The sequence below is a fragment of the Gigantopelta aegis genome, chromosome 5, assembly GCF_016097555.1.
Source record: "Gigantopelta aegis isolate Gae_Host chromosome 5, Gae_host_genome, whole genome shotgun sequence".
Taxonomy (NCBI): Eukaryota; Metazoa; Mollusca; class Gastropoda; order Neomphalida; family Peltospiridae; genus Gigantopelta; species Gigantopelta aegis.
In genome coordinates, this window is record NC_054703.1 from 15532298 (window position 1) to 15554397 (window position 22100).

The following is a 22100-nucleotide window of genomic DNA, read 5'->3' on the forward strand; positions in this document are numbered from 1 at the left end:
TTAAATTGTGTTTATGATACTGGGGGAACCTAAACAAAACTCGCTAAGTTCACTTTAAGCTATTTAAAGCTTCATTCTGGAATGCATTTGTATTAATTTGTACTGTCTCAACCGAGCAACATTTCGATTTCTGTGTTGGCTATTGTTTGAAACCATTGTTACTTTCTCAATCCACCAATATTTCGACTTTTGTGTTGGCTATTGTTTGAAACCTGTTTTTACTGTCTCAACCCGCCGATATTTCGACTTCTGTGTTGGCTATTGTTTGGAACCTGCCGAGGTACATGCCCTGTGGTAAGACATTACAAATAGTTTGAAAGTACAAGACTGAATCCTGCATTTTCTGGCATTTTTAGAAATGTTTTTGTTTATTATTAATTAACAATTTACGCTATACTACCCGCGTTCATTTATGTCATGCTTTGATATCCTTTGGATATGGTCGCTAATTTTGGCCACATACACCGTTTTATTTTCCATTTTAACATTCAGAAGTGAAGCACTGTATTATGTTACAGAGTAGTAAACTCGGCATTAAACATGTTTGTCATAAAGACAGTTGATAACATACAAGTTTATTGAAAATAGCTGGGTCATTCTCGCAATGTTGTGTTGTGCATCTGAGACGTTTTGATGATTTCTTCTCTCTTTTTTTAATTAGCATTATTTTATTTTAGATAATGAAATTACATTTTGCACAGATGCATTTCTGTTAGTGCAGTCTTTTTCTTCTTTTTGTCCGGTTGATGACTACACATTCAGGCCAGCTGTGACTATGAATGATATTCTATGGTTCGATCACTTTTAGTACCGTACAGCTTCTTCTGGAGTGTTATTGTATTTGTCCACGTAGTGTCCCTCAGCTGCTGTCGATGTTTGCGGTCTTCGATGACATTTTCGGTCATTTGTTTTGCTTTTCTACAGGAGCACATGGAAAAGGTACTAGCCGGAACCTCTTATGCATATGCTGGTTCAGACATGATTACAGGATATGCACTTCGGATTTTTTTTTTTTGACTCACCAATCGGGCCACTCACAGCAACACTTTGACTCGTCTGTACAACATTTGAATGTCCTGCGACAAAATTTCTTTAAAAAAAGAACTTACTTAAATTGCACTTTAAAAACAATTATCGTATCATACACAAAATAATAACAACACAAAAGAAGGAAATGGAACTTGTTTTAGTTTTATTATAAAAATTGTAATTAAATTATAATTATTATGTTGTCACGGAACCCACACAATCAAACATCTGGAATGTTTTACCAAGGCTCGGTCTTGGAATGAATTAGATGCTTTTATGGCCGTATGACGAGGAATTTTAATAAATACTAAGCAGACAACTATTTATACAAACAACAATCCCATCCACTAGAGAAATAAACACAACAGAAGTTAAAGGCAAAATCATATTTTGACAGCACTTGCGCGTGCACAGGCAATGATAGCTGTTGTTCACGTCGTTCACAGTGGTGATTGGGTGTTTGGCATAGTAGACTCGGTATATTCTGTAAGAAACCAGGACTTTCCAACACAATGTAACTTCGGAAAACTTCAGGCTCGTAAACAAAATCTTTCTACCTTTGCCATGACTGGTTAATTGCTCATAATATTCTCATCTCTCTTATTGACTACGTGGCTTGTGGCGGCAACGATCAGCCTTGTATTTATGAGCATTCACCTTAGTGGTGGCAGTTGAAGATCATGGTGGTCTTGGGTCGTCTTCAAAGCTCTCTTCTCCTTTTGAACTATACTGCACATTTGTTAACAGTGGCAAAGAAAGGAGCATCATCCCATATACTTGCCACCAATTGTGTTGAACCTTGTCCTTTTACTTGGAAATACTTAATGACATCACAGACGCCAATTTTGTCCATTTCCATCAACAGAGAATACCTAGTCAGTTTTATGTCTGCATACGTATGCTACTAGGTAAGGTATTTGGTTCAAATAGAGCCGATAAGCATAGACAGTATTGTACCTAATACATGTAAACTGTCACGTGTGTTCTATACATCATTCGTAGTTAAACTCAGATCTTTTCAGCCACACGTAATGTAAACATCATTCATTTGTGATTTGTGTGCATATGCCCATTTATCACAGCAAGGTTACGATTGTATGTGCACTACTTGTTCCATGGCATATACGTTTACATGTAGATATATTTTGGAAAAATGATTTGTTTATCATTAACATTTAGCAGTTCGTTTGAACAGGGTTATATGCTGGGTTTCTGCCAGAGGATAAAACGGGTATGGTGCCATGCTCATATTTTTTGCAGATTTTATTTTTTCAAGTAAACCTTTTGACAAAATTAATGGCACTTATCATTACCATATGCTATTCTTAACCCTAACCCTAAACTTAAACCATTTTCTTTCTGGGGGAGCCCTCCCCACCCCCTCCAATACCCATTGTTTACTGTGGTTATATTCAGTTCCATAGTGCCATACCCAAAAAATTCTTTCTGGCAGAAACACTGTAAGGTGAGGCTAAACATATAAAGTGGTGATTTCTTTGTTTTTGCAACCATTATGAAATCTTGGATTCATGCAATGATAAACATATTATCTGCATTATCAAGTGAATAAGCGAAATGAAATGTTTGCCATATAGAAAACCCTGTTTTTGAAATATAGGTTATAGAATGTAATGCATGGCCAGTTCTTATTCATGACAGCCAGTTTCACGACCATCATCGATTTAAATGATACACTATCTCAGATAGCAACAGGTCGTTCTGAATGAATTCGTTTGCCCATAAAATTAATTTGAAAATATATAAATATCTTCCAAGTTCGTGTCAAATGTGATACAATACTGATCAGATTAATTAATTTTGTCAAAAGGTTAACTTTCAAAAAATCATCAAAAACATTTCGGTATGGCACCATACCTGCTTTAGCCTTTCATAGAAACCCTACATAGGAATATTTTAAAGGAAGTAAACGAGCATCATCAATCGATTTATTATACCTCACAGATGAAGAAAACTGTCGGTCACAGTCTTATATAATTAGCAAGGCGTCATAATGGCGTCATCAAAGATGGTAGCCATTTTGAATTTCATGTTAATCTAAAATCGATTATAAACAGTTATTTCTTGGCCAATCTTCACAAAAAAGGTAACAAAAAAAAGAGAGCGTAAATAGTCTATGTTGGACTAATCATAACGCTATGGTTATTTTAGGGAGATTATGAGTTTTCTTTTGTTTTGGTATTTTTTGATATAATTCAAACTTGTAAGCCTAGACATGAAACATTCAGTTTCTTTAATGCATCAAATTAAAAGCAATAACTGGGTAACCCTACTTATTAGGCATTGTAAAATGTGTTTGTTTATTACACTTCTTGTCATTTTAAAAATTTTGTAATAGCATCAAGTGCAAAAACAGAAATAAAATATGTACCTCAGTAACTTTGTAAAGTCTCAATATAGATTTGTGCAGTTCATGTTAGCGGTCATTTATCGGATCATCTTTGTTGTCACCGAAACACCCCGAAATTTATTTGAATACACAAGTTAGTACACTGGTTTCTAGTCAAGACACAACGTAGCTAAAGTCTTGACCACGCCATCTACAATGTGACTACCGTTACCATTTGTATGACTATACTAGCTCTCCTAGCTTGACTGCATGCCGTTGTGGTGCTAAATATATCAATTACAATCACCATTGGGACAAAATACAGTACTATTATACAAGAAACAAATGAAGTCTTCTTTTGTTTTTGTGTATTTTGATACAATCCAATGGTAACAAACATCAACATTTACACAAGTTTGCTTTATTCAATGAATTTAAAATTGTTCATCTGTTTCTTCCCATCACACTGAAATGGACATATTTGTATCGCTAGATGTATATAGGCTATCTAAGTTCTTTATTCTAATCATTTTAACATCTTGTTTTTGAAGATTGACCCAGAAATAAGAGTTTTATTATTAATTTTAGATTATTGAGGCATTAAAAATGCCTGCCATATTTCATTATCACGCCTTGCCAAATATTCAAGACTAGCACCAACAGTTTTCTTCATCTGTGTGGTATAATAAACTGATTTACGGTAGTTGTTTGCTTTCCTCAAAAAAATCCTCAATGGGAGACCACAAGGTAGTAGACTATTATAGAAAAGTTAAATGTTGTATGGATGAAAAAAAAACATTAATGACTAGACACGGGAAAAAAGAACGTCATAGCACTTAACACACCAATTCACGTTGTGGCCCATGGATCAACATTCCTCTGGTGATCTATTTCCCCTTAACATTGTATGCTTCTACTACACAAATATCCACTTATACCACTAAACAATGTTGTGGGTTTCCCTCTATAACATGGTATCCTTCTGTTACACTAATATCCATTAATCATTGTTATGGTACTGAACCGTCCTATAGTTTCCACTTGTAACATTGTATCAGGTACGTTGGAAGCAAGTGAACATTGGTGTTGACTGACTGCGTTTCTGACCGGGTCGGGAGCATGCGCCACATGCAAGTCCTTCCATTCTATAAGTAAAACACGTCATTACAAATGTTAGTAAATGCTACACTTTTAATGCATTTTTTTTCTTCACGAAAATGAAAATATTTATACTCTTCAAAAAAAGTAAGGAAATTTAAAATGCAAATGTCATTACCAATAACTGGAACAGAGATCAGCTTTCAAAAATGACTGCCTAGGAAAGAACGTTCAGGGCTGCACAACCTAAAACCCAAACGCAGACCAAACTATGTCCTTGCAACACGCAGTATTCTCGTGCACGTGGGTAGGCAGTCATTTGCGATGTTGCCACTTCACAGGGCGGTGGAAAAATCTGTTTGAGTGTTTACTACTGATAATTTTGCTGAATCTCATGATCAACTGTCCTTTGTTCTTTGGATGTTATGCATTATTTGTCTTTGAATTACTAACGTGGCGTCTACGATGTGAAGAATGCCTTAGGGCTATTGGCATGCTTCAAGCTGGTAGAATTCAGAGTCATGTAGCCAATATGTCATTGGGAAATTGATACGTAGCATGCCACGTCGAATAAAGAAATGTTCGACGAATCGTGGGAGTATTACCCATTATTGATCAACAGACGTGAACGTTCAAGTTTCACATACCATCCCTATCTTGTTCCAAGGTCGTTTGCAGCCATACAATTTGCTGCTAACGTGGGATGTTGGTTGTCATTTCTTCCCAAGTCCTTCATTATTATTATGCATCTATTCCTAGACAGTGATAACTCTTGATACTTCTTTTGTTGGGTGTTATTTCCTATATTCCCCTACATTTTTGAAAATTGTATAAACACCACATAATTACTTGCAACTGTGTGAAGCATTCCTTCGAACACCATTAGAATTTACAGAGGCTTTAACACTATCAAGTAGTCAAACAATTTCAGCTAAATGTCGAAACACAGTGAACTATAAATTAAATTAAAAATAATACATTGCAAATATTATATTATTTGTTATTAACATTCATATTTGCGATTGTAATTACAACAAAATATTTCATTTTGAAAACTACGTACATTGTACATGTAAACTTTACCATGACAGATGCTGCTAAATGCATGTTTCACGAAGCACATTTTTTTGTATGCAAAAAGTACTATTTGCTGAACATATAAACACCACATTCCTCGTGTGCGATATTGCTTGATCCATTCAAATAATTACTACAATGATCAACTGTATAATCTATTTAAATGGTTCATTTTAATTAGACCGAAAATCACAAATATGAATATTAATAACGTTACTCAGTAGGACACTGTTTTTAAAGTTAAATTAAACTAAATAAATAGATCTGACTCCAGTGATAGCATTTACATAAATTCCAGGGTAATTCATGGAAGTACTCCATAAAAGTTTAATGATAGAAACAAATGCCAGACAAGACCATTGAAAGAGAGATGGATGAGGCAGATTTGTGGAGAAAAAAACAATGTGTATGGGGTGTCTTGGTTATAAAGAATGTCATGGCATGCTATATTTAATCACAATGTGTCTAAATAGTAAAACTACCTTTGGTAAATGTTCACATCTCTCTGCTCAACCCAAGATAAATAACACAAATATCCCTAAGAACATCAAAAACCATCCCCAAATTAATACAAATTAAAAAGTACAAAACAAATCTGATAACTTAAGAAAGTCTGAATATGAATACGTGACATCTGTATGAGCCTAAACAATATCCGTTGACTGCTGTACATCAATTCTAACTTCATCTGACTTCGAGATAAACATCGGTGACATCTTCATCTGGACCTGACGACTAGATCCCTGACCAATAACACTGAGAGAAATCACGGTACAGAAAGGCAATGGCCTATGATGGCTGAAAGAGCTGCCGTAGTCAGGAGACGTTTGCAAGACATGAGGGTGTATCTTCAATGGACAAGAGGGGAATGTCAGTGTGTAGATATTGTTTCAAGACATTCATGTAATCATCCACTATTTTGCCAAATCCCCATTCGACTCTGTATTGTGCAGAGATACGCCGCGATCACGTGTTACGGTTTTATAATTCAAATTCAGTAGCATTTGTTTTAATATTAAGTTTACAATAATTACAGAATGCCTGTAACTATTCTTAGTCAGTTAATTAGCGTCACTGGTTTTATAATTGCCTGACACAGCAAAGAGACACATTTAAGGTGGATGTTTTGTCTGACGTTAAGAAACAAATTAGTATCCATGTTATTGTCATGGCTTCCTCTAGCTGCTTTGCTAATATTTGTTATATAAACGTATGAATTCTTGCAAAACATTAGAACCGTTATGAGTTCCTGAGGTGAATATTTAGCCATTGTTCTGATAGCATGCATAGTATATGTAATCGTAGGAGACGTGGCTTAGGCTCACACATACCAATTGTTCTAAAGCAATATGTAGTTTGTGTAATTGCGATAGAACCATCAGTGAGTGTATGCTAGTATACATGTCCCTGTTCTGAAATCCTAGAATATATTCCACAATGGAAGTCTTAGGTCATTTTAACCTAAGATATTCCAGTTGTGTAAACTGTATAATAACTACCCATGATGGCGTTGAAATAACACCTAAGAAACTATGGACTTGTTATTATTTGTGATAATGATAATGAGAAATAAGCAATAAAGTAAAATACCATTATGCATTTTAAACTCCAGCGCTGAACATGGATGCCAAATCATTGTATTTCATTCCACCCATTTGATGTTTGTTTTATCTTCATGTCTCATAGCCCTATTATGTAACTGGCGGCAGGCATATCGCAAACTGGTGTAAAATAAATTTACTTAAATGAGAGTGTTCTTCCTTCCACAAGTACTTGAGACCAGCCCGTGTCCGAGTACTCTAGTACGCTTGGAGACCCTAATGTGGACTGTTATTTTGTAGTGGATGACGAATCTTCTGGTCCTAATTGGGTATTGATCGTTTCAATCCTGTTTCTTCTCTTGCTCCTGTTGATCATCATCATCATCCTCATCATATGTTGGAGGTAAGTATAACCAACACATCACAGAATACTGGCAAACAATCTCGTTGCCAGAACCCCGGGGCAAGTGGAATATGATGTTGGGGCAAGTAGTGTGCATGATCTAGCTTGCCCGTTGGCAAGTGAACTATTAAATAATTAAATTTCCAATACAGAAATTTATTTTTAAAGTACTATGGTTCAATACCAGTGTTTCTCCTATTTCTGTATCTGCCAGTGACTTCAGACTAAATAGCTGACAAATTATAATAGGTAACGGATGAGTTAGTATTAGAGTTAGCTATTTTAGCTATGCCATTTTCACTAACGGTCTGTATTTGGATGAATGACGAGAGTTCCAACGAGAAGAAATAATCCCTTGCTATTTTTACACTTCTACGCGAAATATTGATGGTGGTGGTACCTGTGTTTCATGATATCACTAACCAGCGACGGGTCAATAGTCTCGTCATTTATGTATGAAGTAACCCACATCAAAACAAAATTGTTTCTTTATAGAAGTATTTGTTCATATAAGTGTACGAGTCTTTAGTTTCCATACGTAACTGCGGTTTATATTTAATTCATCCTTTATTGTTATCCATGTAATTAGTTCATGCGTATACGTATGATTTATTAGGTTTATTTTATCCATATAGAATGTTTTTGATGCATGTATGTATTTTTGAATGGCGCTAAAGAGCTTCCAACCATTGTTCAATATTGTAAAGATATATTTAATCTATATCATATTCATGTATGTTGTTTTTAGTATAAAGCTTATCAGTTGTAAAACTTAAAGCAATAAAGAAGTTGTAATGTTAATTAGTATAGTCATCACAATTGTCATTATACAATTTGTTTTTAGCATTATAATATATATGTAATATCTGTCCATTGTTTCTGTATAATCCGGGTTTTTAAATGGTCGAAGATTTGAAATTAACCCCAAAAAGTAAGTTTCAAAATATTAAAATCGGAAAAATTATTGGTGCACCTGTTCAATATTTCTCCTAACAAATTGTACTAAAAGTTAGTTTGCATGCTATATATATTAGCATATATTAACATTGAAATTAACCTAAGTCAGTAATAGGGTATTGATCTGTGCTGTATCAGAAAACCAGGAATATTCCAAGTCAGTAATGGAGCACTGATCTGTGTTCTAACAGAAAACCAGAAATAGTCAGTAATAGGATATTGATCTGTATTGTAACAGAAAGCCAGGAATATTCCAAGTCAGTAATAGGGTATTGACCTGTGTTCTAACAAAAAAATCATCCAGGAACATTCCAAGTCAGTAATAAGGTATTGATCTGTGTTGCAACAGAAAACCAGGAATATACTTCAGACATGTAATACGGCATTGATCTGTGTTCTGACCAAAAAAACACCCAGGAATATTCCAAATCAGTAATAGAGTATTGATCTGTTTTCTAACAAAAATCAGGACTGTTCCAACTCAGTAACAGTGTATTATCTGCATACTTACAGAAGACGACGTCGACAACAAACTGGAGACGGGCAGACCTATGTGCCATTTGATGAAACAAGGTAAATAATGTTATTATTATTACCACCACCACAACCAGCATGACACCACAACTACTAGTATCACCACCATTATTACTACTATTACTACAACTACTACCATCACTACTACCACTACTACTATTATCGACACAACTACCACCAGTATCACCATCTGGCACTATTTACTACTACTATTACTACTACCACCACTACTAATAACAATAATAATACCACTACTTCCACTACCACCACAGCCATCACGGTACCACAACTACCATTATTACTACTACTAGTTACTACCATCACTACTACTATAACCACCATCACTACTACTACTACTACCACCACAACCACCGCTATTATTACTACTACCACTATTACTGATGGCTAATACTGAACTGCTACTACAAATACTACTACCACTATTATTAGTACGACCACTTCTACTACCACTACTACTACCACTACTGCTACTATTGCTACTAGCAATACCACTACTACTACCACTAGTACTACTAACACCACTACTACTACAACTATTACTAGTACTGAGCTCTGTGGCACCCACACACACCCTCCCGTTTCGCATCTCACGTCCATAGATTTATATTCTGACAAAAGCTGATGAAGTTTCCTCTGTTGATAGACTATCCATCAACCACCCAAACCTGGATCAGGATTCTATGAAATATTCCAATGAGCATTATACTCATGTTTAAGTCATATTGAAATATGAATATATAACTGGTTCTTCAGCATACTGGCATCTTTCGACGACTGTATATGTGAAACATATATAACCTCACATGAACTAAGGATGGGAGGGTTCAGTTTTTTAAATGTTCGGGTCACTGGCATCTTTCGACACCTGTATATGTGGTGCATATATAACCTCGCATGAACCTGGGATGGGACGGTTCGGGGTTGTTGTTTTTTCGGTTCAGTTTTTGGTCCACGTTTCAATTTATTCTTGGTTCGGTTTATTCACATGTTTTTACAAGCTGTACAAGTGTGCCATTTATCATACATACATTTTTATGAATTATTTTAAGAGCAAGACATTTTATTTTTAATGGTCATTTGTAAAATAATTCTAAATATAAAATTATATCTTGACTACAAAACAAAAATTGCATTTTTAAAATGCCATGTTAGCGTGTTGGGTCTGAGATACTTGGGCAGTATGTGTTCCAGGATTCGAGTTCAGATACTTTTTAAAAAACATTATTGTCTTTAGATGCATTCTGACGTGCATAATATATGGGTGTGACCGTGTCATGTACACATTGTAAGCATCTATAAGAAAGATATATGTCAAGACATTTCTGTAATGGTTATTATTAATTTGATGATGGCAAATCTTTGATGAGAAGTATATATACATTTTTTTTAAAGTATGGATTACTCGATATAAGCACAAATACATTTGATTATTTAACTCAACACAAATGACATAAAAAGCTATCACTGATTTTAAAAAAAAGATAAGCAAGTACATGCACATAATATATAATTATTTAACTAATTTTTTTTTTTTTTTTTTTTTTTTTGAAAATATAAATGTGCACAGATGTATTTTGTTTTAAAAAAAAAAAAAAGTGTGTCCCGGTAAAAAGACTTATTGAAATTAGCGATGTTGAATTGTTTTAAATTAATATGACGGAAATTGGGCGCCATTTTATAATTATTGAAGTTAACACGTTTACTTTTTATCAATTTTGACAACTAGGACGAAAATACTTAAAATGTTTATTCTCACTTCGGATTAATCACTGACGTCAGTCCATATTTTGGGATGTTACAATTGTTATGGTCCCGGTAAGAATTCTCAGGTTCTGTGCAGGATCCGAAATACTTTACAGGTCATCGGGATTACCAGCAATGTGCGGAAAAGTGTATACATATACCATTTGAAAAACGCCCAAAACAAAACAACCCCGAAATAAAAAACGCTGTTTTAGGTCCATGGTTCAGTGCACCATTTCCCAATTTGTGAACCGCGGTTTTCGATAACATCGAATAATCGTCCCATCCCTAGCATGAACACATCCAGTTCGTGTGCTAGATGCATACCTTCTCATGAACAAATCCAGTACGTGTGCTAGATGTATACCCTCTCATGAACACATCCGCCACGTGCATTAGATGTATACCCTCTCGTGGACACATCAGTTCATGTGCGTTAGATGTATACCCTCTCGTGAACACATCCAGTTCGTGTAGTAGATGTATGCCCTCTCAGGAACAAATCCAGTACGTGTGGTAGATGTACGCCCTCTCACGAGCAGATCCAGTATGTTTGATAGATATATGCCCTCTCATGAACACACCCACTGCGTGTGACAGATGTGTGTCCTCTCATGAAGATATCCTGTATATGTGATGGATGTATGCCCACTCATGAACATATCCAGTACGTGTGATATAGATGTATGTCCTCTCATGAACACATCCAGTATGCACGATAGATGTGTTGTCTCTCATGAACATATCCAGTAAGTGTGATATAGATGTATGTCCTCTCATGAACACATCCAGTACGTGTGATAGATGTGTGCCCTCTCACGAACACATTCCAGTATGTGGATTAAATGTATGTCTCCAGTGAAGACGTCCAATATGTGCGATAGATGTGTGCCATATCACGAATACATCCAGTATGTGTGATAGATGTGTGCCCTCTCATGAACACATCCAGTATGTGCGATAGATGTGTGCCGTCATAAACACATCCAGTATGTGTGATGGATGTGTGCCCTCTCATGAACACATCCAGTACGTGATAGATGTGTGCCCTATCATGAATACATTCACTGTGTGTGACAGATGTGTGCCCTCTCATGAAGATATCCTGATTATGTGATAGATGTACGCCCTCTCATGAACACATCCAGTACGTGTGATACCTATACCCACTCATGAACACATCCAGTACGTGTGATACAGACGTATGTCATCTCATGATCACATCCAGTATGTGTGATAGATGTGTGCCCGCTCATGAACACATCCAGTATGTGTGGTAGAGGTGTGCCCACTCCATAACACATCCAGTGTGTGAATTAAATGTATGTCCTCTCATGAACACATCCAGTATGTGAGATAGAATTGTGCCCTCTCATGAACGCATCCAGTACGTGTGATAGATGTGTGCCATATCACGAATACATCCAGTATGTATGATAGATGTGTGCCCTCTCATAGACACATGCAGTATGTATGGTAGATGTGTGCCATCTCATGAACACATGCAGTATGTGTGATAGATGTGTGCCCTCTCATGAACACATGCAGTGTGTATGGTAGATGTGTACCATCTCATGAACACATCCAGTTTGTGTGATATATGTGTGCCCTTTCATGAACACATCCAGTACGTGTGATAGATGTGTGCCCTCTCACGAACACATCCAGTATGTGAATTAAATGTATGTCCTCTCATGAACACATCCAGTGCGTGTGATAGATGTACTCCCTCTCATGAACATATCCAGTACGTGTGATAGATGACTGCCGTATCATGAATACACCTAGTATGTGTGATAGATCTGTGCCCTCTCATGAACACATCCTAGCACGTGTGATAGATGCATGTCCTCTCATGAACATCTCCAGGTGAACTAGGAGGATGTGTCCAAGACATTTGTAGTAACTTCGGAAGAGGTTATTACATGTAATAGGGTTGCAGCCGTGTGTGCAGGGGAGGGCGTTTAAATATTGGATTAACTATTTTTATTATACTTAACAAAATTAATTAAAGTCACAGACCCTAGTTTGAAAATGGACTCCACAAACTTGTAACACATTTAGATAAAGCTACACCAGAGTGAAATAAGAGTCTGTCACGTTGACATTGGGGAAATACCCTTACAAATAGACTAGAGCTCGACTCTCTAACCGGTACTTCTCAGGAGTACCCGTGTTTTACATTCATTTCGTCGTATTAAAAACACCAGAACGACCAGAAATAGTTTGTGCAGAAATAGAGCATATAAACAATGAAATGTATATTTCTTGATGTCTGATTTCAATTATTAGAAAATGGCTCTAATAGTTGAAAAGACGCTGTAGTGCTTTGAAACTGGGGTACATCGCTTTAAGGGGTTTGGGGGTTGGGGGGATGTTGTTTTTGTGTGGTTTCTTTTCATATTCAAAACCTAAACAGAAAATATTTACTGATCCTTAATTGATTTTGTTTTATGCAGATAATATTGTTTTGTTGGGATAGTTGGTAAGAAATGACGATAAAACATGCATGATACATTTGGAGAAACAATGGAGGATTAGAAGAGAGTATTTTACATGGGTATAATCAAGCATTAAATATCAAGGTACAGGGTATTTGGTTTGACAAATGTAACACATTTAATTTATGGAAAACATAATTTAAAACTAAAAGCCAGAAAATCGACATTTTACATACATCTTTTTAAAAATATGTAACATGCATTGCCAAGTGAACATCAAATAAAGCTATCTAACAAAATATCTGAAATATTTAAATGTTATTGTTTTGTTTTTGTGTTTGACTGTTTGATACATCTGCAACTAATTCTCTTCATATTTAGCCCTCAGGCACTGGGTCAGAGCACACGGAAAAAGAAGTCAAAGTCCCATTCACGCTCAAAGTACGTGCAATAAGTGATTAATTAGACTTAGTGAGCAAAATTTGCACTCATATTACTACTACTACTACTACTACTACTACTACTACTACTACTACTACTAATACTTCTTCTTCTACTACAACTATCACTACTACTAGTAGTACTATTACTTCTTCTACTACTTGTCTACTGCTACTATTATTCTACCACTACTACTGCTACTGTTACTATCACTACCACCACTACTAATTATTACCATTTAAACTTTGTTTTTTTAACGACACCACTAGAGCACATTAATTTATTAATTATTACTACTTATGCTACCGCTACCATTACTAGTAATACTAGTACCACTACTACTAGTTGACTGCTAATATATCTACTGTTGCTACCACCACCACTACTACTACTACTGCTGCTGCTGCTGCTGCTGCTGCTATTGCTACTGCTGCTGCTACTACTGCTACAATGACTACTGTTACCACTACTACTACTATTACTACTACTGTTTTTGTTTTTCGGCATTTGATACTATTAATACTACTGCTTTTATCACAGTGCAACAGCAGCAACTACTACCACTACGTCTCCTCCTACTACTACTACTGCTACTACCAATACGACGTCTACTCCTGCTACTGTGAATATCACTAGCAGTGTTTCTGCCAGAAAGAAATTTTTGGGTATGGCACTATAGAATTGAATGCAACCACAGTCAACAGGGGGTATGGAGGGCCTCACCCAGAATGAAAATGGGTTACGTTTAGGTTTAGGGTAAAGAAAATCATACAGTAATGATAAGAGTAATTGATTTTGTGAAACAAATTAACTTAAAATAAATAAAATTTGGGTATGGCGTCATACCTGTTTTACCCTCTGGCAGAAACCCTGACTAGTAATCCTGCAACTACTGTTACTTCTACCGCTAATGCTACAAGTATTAGTACTACTACTCATACTACAACTATTACTACTGCAACTACTGTTATTTTTTATTGTTTTATTATTTTTTTTAAAGTAAAGTTTATTGACCCCTCACTCATGTGGTTCACAAGTTAGAAATTACTTATTGTATAAAAAATGTAAGATATTCCGTCAATGATTTACTTCTTAGTACAGTGTTTGCCACGAACATTTATGATACAATCGGATTCCATAGTTTGTAAGTTTATGGCACGGCATGGACAGGTCGGCGCGGCGCGGCGGGGGCGGTCAGCAGGCGGGATCGTCTGAGCATTTAATAAAAACATCAAGGGGTGTCAAGCACTGGGTCGCCAACCGCCAGTATATTAATAACTGGCTATTGGATGACAGTTAGTCTTAGATAAAACTTGGTACATGGGATCTTTTATATGCACTTTCACACAGACAGGATGGCACATACCAGTAAACATTGGAATTATGAAAAATGCATTTTAGGGTGTTACAAAAACCTAGATGACCAGAACCACTTCGGGTGTACGAAAATTAAGATTCTAAATAATAAAATGTAAGTACATCTAATTTAAATTATGAAAAACGACTTTAATAATGAAATATATGTCGTACAATCTGTCACTTTAATGTTTGTGCAAATCCATCCATCCATCCATGTATACATACACACACAGCTATCAAACCACACACACACATACACACGCACACACACACACAAACACACACACATCCATCCATGTATTACTACACACACAATTATCAAACCACACACACACACACACACGCACACACAGATCCATCCATATATTCATCCATAAGATTGCCTTTAAAAACTGGGATGTTCGCAAGAGAAGCGAGTGTCGTGATATATACCTCAAGAGTGCTCTTTTGTATTACCAAATACCATTATACCTATCAGTCAGAGTGAAAACACGGATGTCATTCCCACATCTATATAAAAGACCCCATGGGACAACCTGCTTCATTGATCACAAGATCCGTCGTCATGACACTTCATCTTAAACATATACCTTTTTAGTTCTAATCATGAAGTACAAACTGTATATTTCAAACACCGAGAAACGGACTCGCTGTTATAAGTTAAATGCACAGGGCAAAGATATTTCTCCTCGGACCGGGGAAAAGATGGATGTGGATAGCTTCTTGAAACTGCATGGTAAAGATTACAAGAATGACAAGAAGAAGAAGCCCAAAGAGCCACACAACTCTACCGTCATTATGACTTCTCCCACACAACAGGTGGTGGAACAGGCTAAAGCATAACTCAAACGCCAAAGACAACACCATCAACACATCCAGTACTATTTATTTCTGAGCCGATTATTTTCACAACTGCACACAAAAATAGTATTTATTTGTTTATTTCCAGAACACTTTTTACTACTTTTCTTGCATCAAACCAAACTAAAATTATTAACAAAAAACATCTTTATAGAAGGATGCGAAAGACGAAAAGTCGTTTTTCTTTATTTCTTTAAATTACCGATATCGGGTCCACTTCAAGTGTTATTTAGCATCGTTTCTACTACATCACAAGTACAAGAACATACAATATAGCAAAATAATTCACACGAAAAGCTAAAGAACAAAACAAGAATAAAACTTGCGATGTAGTGGTAAGCTGTCTCCCACGACCATTTTCATCGTCATCTGTTTTTAGAAAGACTCCAGGTTCAAACTGATAAGGCATTATTTGTTGTGTTGCACAAATATCGACATCACTACACTGTTCATCACCGAAAGAAGAATTGCATGATAATTGAGCCTGGCAGTCGTGTCGGTCCCGGTTGCGCTTGCGCTGGAAGTCATCTTGTGGTAGGTTTCTGTGAAGCGAGTTCACTCCATTACGTCACAGCTATTTTCAGACAAATGTTTTTACCGAATATTTTACTCCGTCGTTTCCGGCAGTGTTTTACGAGAGTGATGATTTAATACTTTTATGGGGCATTTTCGTAATTATTGATTTACAAGTGGGTGTGAAATATTATTGCAATGAAATAAGAAGGCATTTAATTGCGAAATTTGAAATTTTAGTGTAATGTCGGGAAGTGCATTTGACTTTTTGTTACGAAAGGTACATTAATCATCATCACCAAATAATTTCATTTTTAGTAGCATTATTTTATTTCTCCACTCATTCTCCACTGTCTCTCTCTCTCTCTCTCTCTCTCCTCTCTCTCTCTCTCTCTCTCTCTGTGTGTGTGTGTGTCTCTCTCTCTCTCTCTCTCTCTCTCTCTCTCTCTCTCTGTGTGTGTCTCTCTCTCTCTCTCTCTCTCTCTCTCTCTCTCTCTCTCTCTCTCTCTGTGTGTCTCTCTCTCTCTCTCTCTCTCTCTCTCTCTCTCTCTCTCTCTCTCTCTCTCTCTCTCTCTCTCTCTCTCTGTGTGTGTGTGTGCGCGTGCGTGCGTGTATATCTGTGTAGGTATAGATATGTATGTATGATTTGTTTTACCTCTATTCACTTTATTAAGAAAAGGGCCATTCAATACTATTTGTTTGTTTGCATCAGTTTAAGAACTATTCATCATGGGGAGCGTGGCTTCATAACGTCAGCGATTTCATCACCTTGCATCATTCACTACTGCGCAGTTTGTCGGCCATCTTGGATGATGCAATGGTGAAATCGATATACCCTATAGACAAGGTATTGCTACTACTGATTACACTTAGTGAGCTAAATACAGTTTGAAGCCATTATTAATAGTACTTATACTATAACAACTACCCATACCTCTACAAAAACGACCACTATTACTACTACTACTACTACAACTACAACTACCACCACGATCACTACCACTATCACCACTATCACTACTACTACTACTACTACTACTACTACTACTACTTCTAAACAACTAATACAATTACTTCTGGTAGTACTATTACCACTACTACATCTTCCTCTAAATAATTTAAGCAATATTTTCTGCAAAATGCTTACATTTCCTCACTTGAAATATTATTCTAGTGAATACATCTGTGTGCGCATTGAGACGTGTCTTTTTTTCCGGAAACTATACAAAGGCTTTTGTCATCTGCACTGGAACACGCTGTAAAGTGGCAATCCTCCTACAGACGAATTTGGAAACATAGGATATCGATGTTAACACCAGATGTCCGTGGACAAAGAATCTGTCTGTTAGACAAGCTGCACATTATGTTGACTATTTATCAACACATCTGTTTAAATCAGTATTGTCTGTTTTAGGGTGGAATTCTAGTGAGTTTCTTTTTGTGTCTTTTGTTTTGATTCCATTTTGTTTTGTTTTTCTAGAAAAAAGGGTAAATCTAAGCACAGATCTAGGTCATCTTCCAAGAAAGGGCACAAAAACAAGTCCTCAAAGAGTGCGAGTAAAAAATCCTCGAAGAAACAGAGTCATAAGTCCTGATAGGGATAGAGCAACTGGACAAAACTCGGAGTGACGCCGACACAAATCCTTCGAAGAAACAGAGTCATAAGTCCTGATAGGGATAGAGCAACAGGACAAAACCTGGAGTGACGCCGACACAAATCCTTCGAAGAAACAGTCATAAGTCCTGATAGGGATAGAGCAACACGACAAAACCTGGAGTGACGCCGACACAAATCCTTCGAAGAACAGTGAAAAAGAGATCCTGTCCTCGTGTAAAAAAACGTGTTAATTTATTCATTATTCATTATTTGATGATGTTCTGTAATGCAAATTTAATGGAGAGATGTAAATAAAGTGTAAAGACGTAATGACATTTAGCAGTAGATATATATTATTATGAAAAGTTTCACTTGTTAAATCGATTGGAGAACAAGTTATTGCAGTCTGTTTTAACGGTGACGATATTACGATATCTAATGCTTTTTGATTCCTGCGAAATCGAGCGCGAAGTGAATTTTGCTCTTTCATAATTGCTTTCTGTAAATGCTGATCGGTCATTTTGTTAAACTACTACTAAGCTCATAGTGTTCATGTGTGGCTTACGAATATTCAGGATTTAGCAATATTTTCTCCACCAACACTCCGGCACCTCATAAAAAAAAAAATAATAATAAATTTAAAAATTATGGAATAATATAATGGCTATACGCATATCTTGACGTAGTATCGTTTAGTTAGAAAACGACTGGTTTTTGGAATAATACAACGGTACATCAAACGCAGATTTCAAATGTTCAACCTGAGAAAGAATGACATAGGATAACTGGAAAAAAATATTTTAAACGCCATCTTGCACTTCCATCATAATGACGTAATCACATCACATTGGCCACTGTAGTTTACTAAAGAGTAATCATTTACGTAACTTTCAATCTTATAAAATAATTTGTTTTAGTCCTTTATAATTGTTGCAAGGAAAGGTTGAAAGCAGTTAATGAGAAAGTACAACGGTACAGGTGATACGTGTATCCGGACGTATCATCCTCCAGTTAAAGTCTGGTTATGGAATAATACAACAGTACAGGTGATACGTGTACCTGGACGAATCATCCTCTAGTTAAGTCTAGTTGTGGAATAATACAACGGCACAGGTGATATGTGTACCTGGACGTATCATCCTCTAGTTAAAGTCTGGTTATGCAATAATACAATGGTACAGGTGATACGTGTACCTGGATGTATCATCCTCTAGTTAAAGTCTGGTTATGCAATAATACAACGGCACAGATGATACGTGTACCTGGATGTATCATCCTCTAGTTAAAGTCTGGTTATGGAATAATACAACGGTACAGGTGATACAGGTGATACGTGTATCTGAACGTCTTATCCTTTAAACTCTTTTTTAGGGGTTTTATGGGGCTTTTGGGGGGGGGGAGGGGGGGCTTGTTGGGTTGGGTTTTTTGGGGGGATTCGGGGTGGGGGGGGGGGGGTGTTTTGTCTATAGAAGTAGTGTCACAGTTCACAAGATAATATGACTCAATGCAAGAATCACTGAATTAACTAAATTGTGACTTTCAAGTAACATTGCAAGACTTGGACCATATCAAATCAACACATTATTATTTTAGGTTTCCTCTCTGTCGCAGTCAATTACCTAAATGTATCAAACATCTTTAAGCTTTATTCATTATTCAGTTACTGTATTTCTTTTAATGCAAAAAAAGAGAAGGTAGATATGTTGCATGTTTTGCACGATTTTCTACCCCTACGTAACAAAACTGAATTACTTATGTTTTAACATACTGAAAGTTGACACAACTTTATCTTATTGCTCGGGATTTAGAACTTTTAATATGAAAATGTGGAAAATTGTACAACAAAATTATCCAGCAAGCTGCTCGGTTTTGTAGTCAGTAGTTAATACACAAGGTCTGGCATTAATATGTGATGACTATTAAATACCAAACTGCTTAAAACTATTGAGCACATCTAGTTAAAATGCAATCTCGGTAGTAGAAGGCAACACAACCTTCCTTTGGGGATAACACAATACATCGAGGTTGTCATCAGACATCTCTGCTATGCTAACACTTGAACAGGTGTAAGTGTCTTTCAGCCAAGGAAACATTTTCACCAAACTGGACTAAGGGTAGATTTCCAGTCTTGTATGCCACATTGTTCCTCCGTCTGTTGGACGCCATTTAGCTCAGTCGATTGAGTGCTCGCTTGAGGTGCTTGCGTCGCAAGATCAAACCACCTTGATAGCTTTATTCACCTGATTGGGGTTTTTTCTCGTTCCAACAAGTGCACCATAGCTGCTCAAGGACCGTGGTATGTGCTTTCCTGTCTGTTGGAAAGTGCATATAAAAGATCCCTTGCTGCATTAGGAAAAATGTAGCGAGTTTCCTCTGCTGAGTACGAGTCAATATTACCAAATGTTTAACATCCAATAGCTGATGTTTAATTAATCAATGTGCTCTAGTGGTGTCGTTAAACAAAACAAAACTTGTCCTTCGCCTATTGGAACAGGTGACAGTATCACACCTAGTTAGGATGTTTGCATTAGGAAGAGATATCAATCTTCTATAGCTATGTTAAGAAAGAAAGAAAGAAATGTTTTATTTAACGACGCACTCAACACATTTTATTTACGGTTATATGGCGTCAGACATATGGTTAAGGACCACACAGATTTTGAGAGGAAACCCGCTGTCGCCACTTCATGGGCTACTCTTTCCGATTAGCAGCAAGGGATCTTTTATTTGTGCTTCCCACAGGCAGGATAGCACAAACCATATGGCCTTTGTTAAAAATGCCATGCCTCGACTGGGATCCGAAACCAGTACCTACCAGCCTGTTGACCACGACGCCACCGAGGCCGGTAGCTATGTTAAGAATCCGAGAACCATCCCAGCGTTCAATCAGTTCCAGTGGCCACATTCATCCCAGTAGAAAACTCCATTTCGCTGACAAAATCAACACCAACAGGATTCCCAAATCGATCAAGCCAAAGTACGTGCATTGTGCACAAGCGAAAAAAAAAACACGTCCTGGGGCGTAGGCAGAGAGGGAAAAACGCCGAGGAAAACACAGCCCTGTAAAATAAATATCAGTGTCATGGGAAAAATTAAATAAATCTGGGGAAATTGCAGACGAGGAAAGCGTCAATGATTTCTAAAATAATCGCTCGCGTCACGCGAGGTCGGTTATGATCGAGCTTAACTGGCCGCGAGCGATTATTTTAGAAAGCATTTATTTAAATTGCCACATCCTAACCGCACGCGATACCGGCCTCGGTGGCGTCGTGGTTAGGCCATCGGTCTACGGGCTGGTAGGAACTGGGTTCGGATCCCAGTCGATGCATGGGATTTTTAATCCAGATACCGACTCCAAACCCTGTGTGAGTGCTCCGCAAGGCTCAAAGGGTAGGTGTAAACCACTTGCACCGACCAGTGATCCATAACTGGCTCAACAAAGGCCATGGTTTGTGCTATCCTACCTGTGGGAAGCGCAAATAAAAGATCCCTTGCTGCCTGTCGTAAAAGAGTAGCCTATGTGGCGACAGCGGGTTTCCTCTAAAAAAAACAGTGTCAGAATGACCATATGTTTGACGTCCAATAGCCGATGATAAGATAAAAAATCAATGTGCTCTAGTGGCGTCGTTAAATAAAACAAACTTTACTTTCCTAACCGCACGCGTGGGATGCGACAGATAAACATGTTGCGTCGCACGCGTCCGGTTAGGATACGTCAAATGAAATAATGATTTCTAAAATAATCGCTCGCGGCCGGTTAGGATATAGCTTTACATATGCTTTTTGATGACTAAAATTACTAAATATATTTTGCTGTTTATAATAACAGTATCTGTAAAAACAAGGTGGTTGTTACCGCCCTAGTAGCCCAAGCCGGATTTCACCTACTAATTATTACTAAAAAAAAAAAAAAAAAATATATATATATATATATATATATATATACATAGATACATAGATAGATAGATCTCTCTCTCTCTCTCTCTCTCTCTCTCTCTCTCTCTCTCTCTCTCTCTCTCTCTCTCTATATATATATATATATATATATATATATATATATATATATATATATATAATTACGAACAAAATGAAAAGTAACTGCTACACATATTATGAAAGGGCCACATACACACTGAAT

The 22100-nt window shown here is 36.8% G+C and overlaps 1 protein-coding gene across 1 annotated transcript in view; it reads left to right on the top strand.

Annotated features, from left to right (window-relative positions):
- LOC121373302 (multiple epidermal growth factor-like domains protein 11) overlaps positions 1 to 18286 on the top strand; it is a 239264-nt gene extending 220978 nt beyond the window's left edge. Inside the window, exons 17-20 of the mRNA XM_041499857.1 lie at positions 7393 to 7495; positions 8966 to 9025; positions 13573 to 13632; positions 17846 to 18286. Coding sequence (XP_041355791.1) covers positions 7393 to 7495; positions 8966 to 9025; positions 13573 to 13632; positions 17846 to 17960 — 338 coding nt within the window. The 3' untranslated portion in view covers positions 17961 to 18286. The remainder of the gene's footprint in view (positions 1 to 7392; positions 7496 to 8965; positions 9026 to 13572; positions 13633 to 17845) is intronic.
- The last annotated feature ends 3814 nt before the right edge of the window (positions 18287 to 22100 follow it).